The sequence below is a fragment of the Thalia democratica genome, chromosome 5 (assembly GCF_965202585.1).
Source record: "Thalia democratica chromosome 5, ktThaDemo2.hap1.1, whole genome shotgun sequence".
Taxonomy (NCBI): domain Eukaryota; kingdom Metazoa; phylum Chordata; class Thaliacea; order Salpida; family Salpidae; genus Thalia; species Thalia democratica.
The window spans coordinates 19,868,822-19,882,379 of NC_139169.1; the positions used below are offsets into that span (position 1 = coordinate 19,868,822).

The 13,558-nt window shown below is 28.9% G+C and overlaps 2 protein-coding genes across 2 annotated transcripts; one reads left to right on the forward strand and one right to left on the reverse strand.

Moving 5' to 3' along the window:
* Window positions 1-417: 417 nt before the first annotated feature.
* Window positions 418-1,113, forward strand: LOC145836320 (E3 ubiquitin-protein ligase DTX3-like). The gene has a single exon (XM_082944132.1). The coding sequence runs from the start codon at window positions 418-420 to the stop codon at window positions 1,111-1,113; it is 696 nt and encodes a 231-aa protein (XP_082800258.1).
* Window positions 1,114-4,666: 3,553 nt separating this feature from the next.
* Window positions 4,667-13,350, reverse strand: LOC145836321 (protein transport protein Sec23A-like). The gene is made up of 16 exons (XM_082944133.1): window positions 12,647-13,350; window positions 12,246-12,303; window positions 11,839-11,994; window positions 10,658-10,825; window positions 10,279-10,349; window positions 9,800-10,103; window positions 8,953-9,065; window positions 8,716-8,839; window positions 8,259-8,438; window positions 7,701-7,807; window positions 7,332-7,500; window positions 7,112-7,189; window positions 6,589-6,744; window positions 5,907-6,031; window positions 5,425-5,530; window positions 4,667-4,759 (listed from the first exon to the last, which is right to left on the reverse strand). Exons 1-16 carry the CDS (start codon window positions 13,348-13,350, stop codon window positions 4,667-4,669), a joined length of 2,712 nt encoding a protein of 903 aa, XP_082800259.1.
* Between the last annotated feature and the right edge of the window lie 208 nt (window positions 13,351-13,558).

Genomic DNA, 13,558 nt, shown 5'->3' on the forward strand with positions numbered 1-13,558 from the left:
ACAATTTAGTTAGTCGTAAAAAATTAAGTTTTTAAATAACGAAATTAGTAAAAATTTAGAATCAAAGACAAATCTTTTTTTCTTATTTTAAAACAAACTTTCACTTTCACTTTTACAGTTTCTTACTTCTGCAGCTAAAATTTTTAGAAATTTTAACACTTACAAAGTATTAGATTTAAGCTATTTAATACGAAGATAACTTATAACTTTTAAAACTAAAAAATTATCAGAGATGTTGTCTCAACCAGTGGAGGTCAGCAACAAAATGGTCAGCGAAATCCTCAATCTTCAAGTGCATCAGCGTCACCATTTAAAAATCACGTGCTTAACTCATATATGTATTTAGTGAATAACACATCAGCACTAAATTCCGTTCCTAATAGTTTTCATTCACATTTGCAACATAATGTATCAAGTATGGGCATTGGGATGCCGGGAGGTGATTTTAAAAATAAGGGAACAATCGCAAACTTTGATAAAAAGAACAAAAAGTCAGCCGGAAAATTATTTGATGGGGTCGAAGTTGCACTAAATGAAGGAAATTATAATGACGACTGTGCAGTTTGTTTATGCCCTTTAAAAGAAAACGTACCAGTAAAAGGTACAGGTGTTTGCGAGCATATCTTTCATGAAAAGTGTCTGATAGACGTTTTAAAGCAAAGCCACAAGTGTCCTGTATGTCGTGCTGTTATTATAGAGAAGCTTGGTCCATGCCCAGATGGCTACATGAAAGTAAAAACTTGTAAAACCATACACTGTGCAGGCTATGAAGACTGTGGAATTATTCAGATTGATTATAAGCTTCTTGGTGGAGTACAAGGACCCCAGCATGGAAACCCGGGATCTAGGTATAATGGTGATAGTAGAAGAGCATTCCTACCTGACAACAAAGCAGGTAGAAGAGTTCTTGAGCTGTTCAGAAAAGCATGGAAGATGAAACTGACTTTTACGGTTGGAACTAGTTTGAGCACTGGAGCGAGGAACGTGATAACTTGGAATGATATCCATCACAAGACTTCTCCTCACGGTGGTCCATATGGGTATCCGGATGCGACTTATTTGGAGCGAGTCACTGCTGATATGCACGCTCTTGGTGTTAGGTTGGATGAGTAATTTAGATGAGTGATGTTTTATTAGGCCAGTACGCACAACAAAGTTATTTTACAATCCTATACTCGTAGAAAATAAATTCAAAATTTTGTATATTGGTTGTAAAAATAATTTAAGCTCTGGTTACTGTTTAATTTTTACAGTGATAGATTTATTAAAAACAAGTGGTACATAGAATATTTTTAATACACGTGATCATTTTGTACCATTTTGCTGTTTTTTTGTACAGCAGGGGTTTTCTTTTTTTTATTAAAAAAGAGTATTATAAAGTTTATCTTTATAACAAATATGAAATATGAGTTTATCTTTATAATAAGAATCTTATAAGAGTCTAAAAAAATTATGAACCCTCTTATCAAAACACTCAAACAACTAATATTAACTACGCTCAAGGCTTTTCTATCATTAACGCCTGAAAATTTAGTCTAAGTTTAAAATTACAACAGTATGCGATCTTAAGGTCCTCTAACATTCGAAAAACATTCGTTATTTTTAATATTATTATTTTAAAAACTACTGTTAACCGCATTAAGATGATTTTTTAGATCTTCATCATAAACTTCAAAATATCTAGTGTAAGTTTTGCTTTATATGTAAAATGGCCCAATGACCCGCTTACTTCTTACGCCACCCGTTGAGACTTTTTTATCTTATTGCCCCAAAATTTCCTGAATTCGTCCCCAAGAAGACCACGTGGTCCCCTATAGGAATCCCTGTTCTACAGTTACTGTTTATAAGAAATCAAGAAAAAGACTAACCGTCTAAATTACTCATGATATTTTAATTATACTCTTTCGAGACTTTAAGTTTTATATACTTGTACTATAAGCTTTACGTGGGTGTTTTGGAATAACAAAAACTTCTAACTTATATAGTATATAGTATATAGTATATACATCACATATCAAATAACTTAGTAATGGACAACTTTTTTTTATATAGGGCAACAAAAAAACTGAAGACTCTAAAAGATTTTTAGAAACATATCTTGGTAGGCGGAGAAAACTCTTGAAATAAATCTTTAACACTACATGGGAAAAACTTTTAACAAGCATCACTGTGTTCTAAAGGCACTTAATAAATTAATAACATTAATAACTAAAATGACCATAAGTATTTGATTTGCATAAAATGTACACAACCCTTAAAGTACAAACCATAAATGTTAGTGGGCGGGCCGTACGTTGCCTACCATAAAATAAACTCATATATTTCCAATTTAATAACTTCTACCTATTGATCTACCGGCTCTGGCCGATATTGTTTTAAAATAGATCCGGATTTCAACTACGATACGGCCGGGTTCAGATCAACTAATTTGATTAAAAAGGTAGTAATTTTTTATTAAATTATGTGTTTTTATTACATAGATCTATTACCCTAATTAAAAAAAAAGTGGTTTGAAAAGATACAAATAAAAAAGCAAGCTTTAAAAAACCTTTAATATTAGTACTTTTATAAATATTAGTTGATGTATATTGTATGTTTACAAATATTTTAAAAGATTTTTTGGTAGCTATAAAATGTACAAACTTGTTCAATATAAGCACATAATTTTAAATTTTTACTGGTAATCGTTGGAAAATATTTATTTATGTTTGAAAAATAAAATCATACTCACCGATTCATAGTAAATTTACTTTTCATTACTCATTGGTGTTTAACACTGTTCTATTGCTATAAATAATCAAAGTAAAAAAAAACTTAAGTTAAGCAAAGGTCATGTTGTAAGATTTTTAAGTAAGATTTATGGCCTCTATACTGCCGGAATTTGATTCAGTGTTACAGTTGTTGAAATAAAAGGTCTTTTTTTAGTTATCTGAGTGTTTGTGGTTTTAGAAATTTTATCTATGATAATGTGCCAAAACTCCATAGAATACCGCTTACCTCTAACGGTAAATTCAGATAAGAAGTTCAGTTTCTAATCGAAAAGAAGAAAAACACATAACAATTAAATTGTTTATAATTATGACAAAAGAATAATTAATTCATTACGTTGCGTTTATTGATATTTTATTCTTGATATTTTTTATTAAAAAAAAAAATTAAATATTTTTTAAGATATGGTTTAAAACAGAGTTGTTTTTAGTAATTTTAGATTATCTTTGAAAATATTAAAACATTGCGAATAACAAAAAGTGGCTTGTAGATATTCATATGATCTAATTATGTTTTTTTTTTGGGATATAGTCTTTAAAATTTAATTCATTAAGTTCAGGTAAAATTTATTTACATGTTGTTTTCGGAAAGCAAATCTGATGAGCATTGTTTAAAAATATCATTACGCTGGTTTCACAACTATTCAAATTTAGACAATTCCAATTCCGACAATTTAATTTCTTAAAAAAAAAAGAAACAACCACAAATAAAAAAGTAATGTATACATGTGAAAATTTAAATTGTCGGAAATAGAGTTGTCCAAATTTGAATTGTCATATAACCCATTACACTCTTTAAAATACTGCATGAGTTGTCATCTCTACGCAATCATATCACTAATATCGAATACACGAGAACGTTGCTATAAAAACGGTGACACTCTTCAACCTCAAAAGAAGCAGTATTACAGTAGCATTGTCCTGACCAAAAGATTAATCGCAATAAAGACTGAATCAGCGAGATTTCGCACCATTTCTTTTTTTATGCAGAAAAACCTAGATACAGAGTCTATAAGAAAGATATCTAAAGTATCTTTGTCTTGAAAGTAGTCTTCACAGCGGAAATTTCACAAAAAAGGTTTTATACAGCTTTTATAGAATCTACATTCATTTCAACTACAACTAAACATGCTGATAGTCTTAATAATAAGTATCATTATCGACGACGTACATTTTTACTGCAATTATGACGTGTATCTCAATATAGTAAAATTTACATATGTGTCAATTGCTCGTAAAACTAAAACTAACAAAAGCGTTTTATTTTTGTTCATATTAGTTAAATAATATTAGTTAGTTAAGTTACTCAAAACAACTGCACTACTTTGTAGCATTTTATCAGTATTGTTAAAGCATTTCCTAATACAAATACACTTTAAGAGAAAATTAAATTTTTTTAATACCTATAACACTTTTAGACAGAACCTAAAAGCATTTTAAATTAGAAACAGTATGTAATATAAATTTCTATTTGTTTTGATAAAATAAAATTGAGAGTATAAAAGTTTGTTAAAACTACCTAGCTTTTTTTTTCGTTTTTAGATAACTTTGACATTTTAATTTACATTAAGTACCCAAACAATAGTAGTAAAAAAGACAGATTTACATTATTTATCTTTTCAGAAAATTATTGAAATTTTAAGAAATTTATTTCTAAACTCAAAAAAACTGTTAGTTTAAATTTTTCCTTTTTAATTTTATAAATTATTTAAAGAAAATGTTACTAATCTAACCTATTGAGAACTTAACCAGGTTAAGCAAAAAAAAAAACTTAATCGCACTTCAAAATAAAAACAAAGTTTATGTATCGAACTTAAACAAAAATGTGTAGTCATTATTGTAACTTTTAGAAAAGAACTATAAAAGTAGCTAGAAGTATAAAAAAAAGTAATAAGTTGCTAGTCTTTTATAGTAATAAGTGTTTCGAGGTATTTCATGAAGCTTTTATAATCAATATCATCGGTTAGTACTTCAACTCCATCATCTTCTTCCTAAAAATTAATCTTAATTATAACATAAAAAAAGATAATAAATTCGTTAATGTAGAATAAAATAACTATAGGTGTTAGAAGAAAAATTATAACTATCTTAACGTATTTTGGTAGTTAAAAAGTTTTAAAATCAAGAAGATAACTTTTTTTTAACAACAAAAGTAAAACAAATTAGAACAACAAGCATTAACATATAAAATCACTCATAATGCAAACAATTAAAAATTATTCTATCTAAAATATCTAAAATAGTATTATTAAAAATTTAAAATAGAGTCGTTCAGTTAAACTAATTGCACATTGAAATAACTAATATTAATACTAAAAATAAGGATAAAAGTTTAAATTTTCAACGTAATAAAATTATGTTTTTTATTAAATAGATAAACTTAGCAAAACTCTAAAAATATCGAAAACAATAGAAATATTTTGTAAAACATGTTTAATTACCTGTAGTATTAATACAACAAAAAAATATTTTAACTTAAAATAAATTATGTAGAACGATTATCTTTAAACTGTTATTTAAAAAACTACTAGACTCTAATTTATATAAAGTCAGTTTACTTTAGTTTGTTTTTATGGTATTACTTTCCACCATAAGTTGAAACTTGTTAACTTTGATTATTTATAAGCTGATTTTCATTTGAAAACACTCCACGTACCTGATGAATCGCAAACTTGTCTTTATGAGTTTTGTAGGTTTTCGCCGGGTTGACGTGATGCAAGAGAAAACGAGATTGGCTTCCCCCATGTTGCGTTTCAACGAACCTACATTGAATGTAATTAGCAAAAAGTTAGATTAAAACATATTTGCGGTTTCTGTTTGACTTTAGGTTTTATCGGTAACTCGAGGAGAAAAAGAGCTACGTTTTTCAAATGCTTTTAAAGTGAGTTATAAAGCTTACATAATTTGGTGAATAATAAGTTTGAAACAAAATAAAATTTATTATATAAAATGAGACAGCTGAGCTTTATGTTGATAAATTTAAGAAAAAAAAACTTTAATATACACAGAAGCTATATAGGAAAACAAACGATTTTGTGACTACTTTTTTAAGTTATATAAATAAAGAAAGTATACAGAAAATTAAAGTTATATATATTTTTTGTTAACATAAATTAATAACATAATGAAAGTTATTACCTAGATACGGGAAATCTTTCTTCTAGTATTTCATTAGCTTCTCCTAGTGGAGCCTCAAGCAGCTCTTTTAAATTGCTGTACACGGGTTGTAAATGGTATCCTTTTGATTTCCATTCGGCTATGGTCTATAAGAAAATAAAGATTAAGAATGTTAAGCTCCAGTATATTATATTTCTGAAAACATTTTCTGATTCTTAAAACAACATGAGAGTGATTAAGTTTCAAAACAAAAAGCCAAAGTTTCTTTAACGTGTAAAACATTTATCAAAGAAATAAGAGAAAAGCTTACTTGTCCATGATAGATTAGAACCAAGAAGAATGTATCTAACAGCAAAATTGTATCTTTTTTCACACTTGTACTATCGCATGGTATTTGCTGAAAAGTGTTAAATTAAGTAATCGTTACTTTAGTTTTTAAATTATGTATTGATTGTTTTCAGATTTGCACAAAGTAATTTTTAAGTGTAAGTTCACTTTTATACAGTTTGTACATGCGAATTGGAAAAGAAAAATACTGTTTAGTTTGTTGTTATTTTTCTAAGTGCATCTTGTGAGAGAACATTAAAACGTAAGTTAGAAATAATTAGTAAATTTTATCAATCTACTGCAATACTTGTTGTGAGACTAAAATATTTTTCTCTGTAAAAGTAGTGAAAAGTAGAAAAAAAAATTGATCACTTACTGCAGCTCCGTCGAAAGAATATGATCTCAAGTAAGGTTTTATAATCAACAGTGAGCTGTAAGTAGGCAATCTGTTGAAGTAGTGCCTTACATAGGCAGTTTCATCTGGACCTTTTTCAAGGTTTAACAAATTGCTCTTTCTCAGTGAAAATACGAACTGTTTAAAAAACGTTTTTTAAGTTAAAATACAAAAGTTCTGCTTTTAAAAGTTAATTATAATAACTTAAAGTACTGTTGTAGTTTATTAAGTGATAATAATGTTTTTATACTAAAGTGTTAAAGTTAATGGTCAGAAGCTGTAAACATTTACATTCTCAGTAAATTAACGGATTTAAAGTTGAACTTACTTCTTAAAATGCGCACTTGAAGTAATTAAGTATATTAATTACTTTTAAATATCAAATGTTCTACTTTTTGTTTTACTTAAGCATTCCCATTGAATAATCTTAGTTTACACTAAAGTTAAACTAGTACTTAATAAGAAGACAATAGTAAAAATCATTACATTAAAGAAAATGACAAACCTCTGAAAAATCATGAAAATTCGGTGATAGTCTGACAGAATGTTTGTTTCCTTGTTTGTAGTCCCCGAATTGTTTAAGCTATAAACAAAAATTTTTATTTATTTAGAGCGTAACTCCTACAGCAAATAACTGAATTTATATGTGCTAATATGCTAACTTTACTTTGTTTTGCATTGATAAATTAGAGTTATGTTTGTAAGTATAAAAAACTTAAACTTACAAGATCTATAAGGGTTTTGTCGACAAACAATCGAGGATTTTTCACAGAATCTTCTATTGTGACTCCTTCTTTAGATCTACAGATCGCCAACCTCACAATCGATATCGCGCCGGCCTCCGCATCAAAACTTGCTTTCAAATAACGATCAGTTATGCCTTCACGTTCCCAGCTGTTTGCAATTGTTTGTAATTGAAAACTTATTTTCTAAAACTAAACGCTATTCTAATATGTTATGGATGAGTTTGAAAAAAATGTTTATCTCACCTACTTGTAAAGCGCTACATAGTTTTAAAAAAAAAGAACATTATTAATTAGAAAAATAATATCGAAGTCTTTAGTGGTATGTTACTTTATAAAATATTAACTCACTGTCTTTCGGTCGTGGTGACTCTTATTCTGCGTGACCCGTCAGAATGCGTGTACTTCGTTATAAACTGAATGCCGGTTTCCCAGTCCAACCGTTGAACTTTTTCGTTCTGTTAAGTTTGTTTTGATTAGTCTTTTGTGAGTACAGAATTTTGTTGCTGGTTGTTATACACAAGTCAAAAAGTTTAAACGTGTTCCAAATGTGTGTAGAAAACTATTAACAAAGATTGCTGCATAAAGTTATATTTCAACTATAAAGTAAGATTTTTTTTGTCCGGTAACTGTGTATTAGTTATGATAAACATTACTTGTATTAAAATACAAACTTTAAAAGCTTAATGATTTCAATATACATTTTTAATGAATAGTTATTGCGTATTACTTACGCAATACAGTTAGATAAATTGTTGACATTAATAACATTACTAAATATTTCGTGTTTCAAGTACAGTTTTGCATAAACAACTTTATTTCAACTTTTACTTTTTATGACATTACTTGTTAGTTTTTGTTAGGTGAAAAAATAATAAAATTAGTAGATAAGTAAATATAAATTTCCACCTTGTTGTCTACAGTGAAATAAATTGCAAGGGTCGTGCTGGAATCGATCCCGTTTATTTTCCACTTGTTTGTTCCACTGACACCGACCTTGTTATCAGTGCTGACATTAGAACCAAGCTGTTTTGCCGAAACGCAAGGCCCTATCGCCCCCTTTATCTTTATCTTTCGTTTGCAAGTTGTCTGTAATATATGATATTTTTACTACAAAAATTCAGCTAAAACAAACTAGTGACAAAAACAATTATAATAAAGTTTATGTGTAGGACAATAAAAAAGATTATAAATTTAAGTTGTTTTGTTGTATTAATTACTAAAGAGCTAAATTGAAAGATAAAATAAATTTTAAGTTTTTCACAAGAAGTTATTTAGATAATTAATGTGTTTGTGTCAATTATTTTCCCTAATTCTTCCAATTCGCTTTAAAACGGAACAACAACAGAGTTAAGTAACAACTCACTTTGACTTCCACTTCAGCGTTGAACGCCATTTCAAGTTGGTCGTTTTCATCTCTTGCGAATATTTTCTGGTATGACTGTTTGAAGTGAGAACTGCCGAAGGTATCACACAACAACATTAATCCGCTGAAAAAAATGAATTTAAAGTATGAAAAATAACTTTTAAATGTATATACAAATTAAAAAAAAAACTGTAGTTATGTTTTTAGTATATTTGTAGTAACTATTAACCAACTTACCCTGTTTGTTCGAAATATTGCATTTCATGGAGACCACTTTCGTTGCAGTAGCAGGAGAAAATATCAACGATATGTCCGTTTTTTGCGGCTCGATCAGCGAGGTCTTTGTAGTGCTGAAATCAAAAAGGCTTAGTCAAAAATTATATTTTAAATATATGTCTTAATCCAGGATTCGGCAGACTTTTGTTACTTGCGGGCCGCACTACTTAAAAAAAAGTCCTTGACTGCTGCAGTTATTTAAAAAAAGTTATAGTAATTACTAAAAAATACTATTTTAAATCTAAAATATAACAAAATTATCAGTGAAATAACACATGTAAAAGAGTTTATATTAAACTAAAAGCCTAGTTGTAAGTTTTTTATGCAAACTTTTTAACTTTATTACTTGGTTAATATATAACTTTGTAAAATATTATTATTTGTTAGCTTTATACTCTACTGATGAGAGCTGCTCGAAATATGTTTAGTTTTATTGAAATTGTTTGTCTTGTATGTATTTTTGTATAATTACTGGTAACTTATGTTCCAATATTTGAAAACCTTTTATCTTTATCTTTTTTAAAAAGTATGCGTATAGATAAAAAGTATCTCGCAGACTGCATATTTTAGTTTTAAGGGCCGCATTGAGCCCGCAGGTTGCAGTTTGCCGACCTCTGTCCAATACATAGAAGATTGAGGTACTAACGATCAAAAACTGCTTATATTTTTAAGCAGCCTTTTCTACAATATTATTAATAATATTATCAAACTAACTATTTAAATACGTAGAAAACTTATTAATATTCAACGTTATATAAGCTAGAGCAGGAATATTTTATTAATTTAAATGTTTAAAAGCTCGTTTCACCTGTACAATCCTCTTATCACTGGGGGTCTCCTCGTCAAGAATGTCTTTCCAAGACCTCATCACCACTTTCATGTCCAGCTCCGCCACTTTGCCCGGGCCCCGGGTGCACGGCCCGCCGAGGAAGGTCATGACCCTGGCCGGCATGCCGGGGTAGGAGCTCTCGAGCAGGGCGATGGCGTGGGACAACGCGGACCCGAGGCATTGCTGGGGCCGGTGGGCTCTCTCTACAGGGTAAGAGTCCACTTTGAGGTTGTTGAAGATATCGGTGGCAATCTCGTCGCAACTTTTCACCGGCTGAATGAATCTGTGTATTTATAAATTTTTTTTTAGTGAAAGAATGTATAAATGTCTAAATTGTATAGTTTTCTATTTGTTTTTACTATTTAAAATACAAATAAAACTCTGTTTTTGTATTAATAAAAATATTTAAAACAAAATTAAAAAACTTTATAAAATTTTGTAAGAATGTAAGTACTAACTTATTTACACCTTTACCATCGAAAATGTGTGTACGAAATTCCTGGTTTTCTTTTTTAATTCCAAGTTGTGTCTGTAAAAGTTATCTTTAAGTTAAAAGTCTTTTACTTTTTATTAATTATTTAATGTATTTTTAAACTTATTTATTACGCAAACTAAATAATTTTTGAACTACATACATAACTAATAATTGATTTTGTTGACGTTCAAATATACTTATCTATAACTAAACTACAACATCTAGTATTTTCTAGGATTAAAAAAATTCAGATATGATCTTGAAAACTACCTGGTTTTTATTATGTATTGAGTTAATTTTTATTGTTTCTTAGATGGATAACACAAAACCTAGATCGTTTTTTAAATATAAGTATAAACTACCTCTAGCTGCTTAGCAGAAACAACATCAGTGTAGTTTATAACGTAAGATCCTTGCCACTTAAACTGCGTTAGACGGTGTATTTCAGTAAAATGTCCAAAAGTAATTATTCCAATCAATGCATTTTCCGGCAACAACGCCAATGTCATGGACAGACTGTTTTTTAGTTCCTGCAAAATATTTTATTTTAGTTGTTTTTCTATTACTTGAAAATGCTATTTACTATTCAAATGATTTGAGATCGATTATTTAGTGTATTAATTAAATATTTTTAATTTAGACAAAACGTTATTTAAGAATAGAACTTATAAAAAAAATATGTTGTTGTTTTTGGAGCTTTCTTTATTTAATTACTTATTTTTACTGTCTTTTTTGGAAACATTTCTGTCATTTCTTGATATTTACTATTCTTTAATGTTTTGTAAAACTATTTGAATTAAACTTATTCAACAACAATAGCTTTAGATTATTTATTCTGAAGCTTTTTTCAGCATTTTATATGTCTTAAATTAAAATTAACCAAAATTTCTAACCACAAGAAGTTTAAAACTTAATAGGCACAATTTTGATAAGAAACAAACAAACTGTATAGACTAGTGTAGTAATACTTACTAATCAAATAGTAAGTGATTGTAAAATTATTTCTACGAAGGCTTACGTTGCTATTTGTCTTGTCTAACTTTCATACTTTTTGATAATTAAATACTTAGTCTGTTAAAACTAATTAAATCTATTTAAATGCTTATCACTACTTAGTTATAGCAGCAGACTAAAACTATTCAAAACTATTTTATTTTTACTTCAATAAAACGGTTTAACTTTACAAACAATTTAGCTATTTGTTAAATTTCAAAATAAAGTGATGACAAAAAATGATGTATTACGTTTTGTAAGTTTAATACCTTTTTTTTTGTTTTTGTACTAAACTAATAAATAAGAAAAAAAACTATTACATTTATCTAGTTATAATTTGCACATCAATCCTAAAAACAAAAATTTTGATATTGTACACAGTTACAAATTATAAATTGTAGGTAATTTAAAGTTCTTTTCGGTTAATGATACAATATTATTTAAGTTTCAAGACTTAAACGTGACAAATTTTCTAGCAAACTAGAACATCATGAAACGTATTTAAAATCTTTCGTTATACTTAGCACAAAACAACATAAACAAAACCAACCTCCATCTCATCGTGGTCAATGCAAGTGTCTATTACGAATAGAAAGCAAGGTGGTGGTGCCGGTTTGTCGGGTAAATTGTACTCGATAGTGGAGTACTGCGGGTGCAACTCTGCTGGCTTCATGTTCTCCGAAATACAAGAGTAGCTCTGAGGTAGCTGGTAACAAATGATAATGATTAGTTTTAAAAACTTCTTGATTTATTTAGATCGTCACAAGTTTAGTATGAGTAAAAATTTTTGTTTTACTAATATAATGAACAAGATTTTATTCATTTTTAAGTATATGTCCTTAGTAAAAGTGTATCACTTAAAGACGACTAAAAGCTTGTTTAGAATTTAGTAGTTATTTATACAACTTATTTTTTTGTCAGGTGTTTTAATGGAATTAATTCCCAAAAGTATCTTACCTTATTTCTATTTGTACAAAAGTTGCATGTCCAGTACTTTCCAACGAAATCAATTTGGCTGCAATATAATTAGTTAAGTCAATAATAATAAAAGAATTAAACATGTAAAGAAATAAAAGTTAAAACACAACAGTTTGTTTTATTATGTTATAATTAATAATTTTTTTGCAGTTCTATTCGTTTTTATTTACTAATGATTATAGACTTAAAGTCAGAAAAAATATACTTATTAAGAAACAGAATAATTTAAATTTTAAATCTTTCTGAATAAGCCAATACTAAGTTAACTAATCACAGCTTGTTAAAAAAACATTTTATTTTAAAATTTACTACACCATAAATACACAACTACTATAAGCAACAGCCACACAAACTGCATTAATAATCTCCTAAAAACCAACCACTTTGGGTTCATGTACGCGCCGCAGTCTTGCCTATTGCAAACGACAGGCGCGTAGCTTACATGGGATAACTTGTCATCCGTGAACTGCTTGAGAGGCGTGTAGAGGCACGCAAGCGGAACGATCATCTTCTGTTCTGTTTGAGAGGTAATAGGGAAGCAATTCCACGTGAACCTGACCCCGTCGTGGATTTCACCATCGTTCTTGACCGAGTCAAAGTAAGGTTGAGCATCGTCTTCTTGCATCATTTGCTGCTGGTTTTGATTCACCATTTGCTGCTGGTTTAGATTAACCACTTGCTGCTGGTTTTGATGCACCACTTGCTGTTGGTTTTTATGTACCATTTGTTGTTGGTTGTGATGAACCATTTGTTGTTGGTTTTGTTGCATCATTTGTTGCTGGTTTAGATTAACCACTTGCTGCTGGTTTTGATGCACCACTTGCTGTTGGTTTTGTTGCACGTTTTGTTGCATCAATTGCTTGTGGTTTTGGTGAGGCATTTGTTGTTGGTTTTGAAGCACCTTTTGTTGTTGGTTTAGATTAACCACTTGCTGCTGGTTTTGATGCACCACTTGCTGTTGGTTTTTATGTACCATTTGTTGTTGGTTGTGATGAACCATTTGCTGCTGGTTCCGATGAATCATTTGTTGCTGGTTTTGTTGCATCTTTTGTTGCATCAGTTGTTGGTGGTTCAGCTGCATCATTTTAGTTGTGTATATATTTATAAGAATCTATTATAAAAACACTTTTAAATATTTGCTTAAGTGTTCTTTAAAAAAAAATGTTAAAAACAAGTAATTAAATACAACAAACAAGTTACAAACTAAACAAAGTTTACGTACCAGACGTATATAAAAGTAATGCAAATAAAAAGGACGTATATATTTTGAAAATTTAATTTATTAAAGCTGT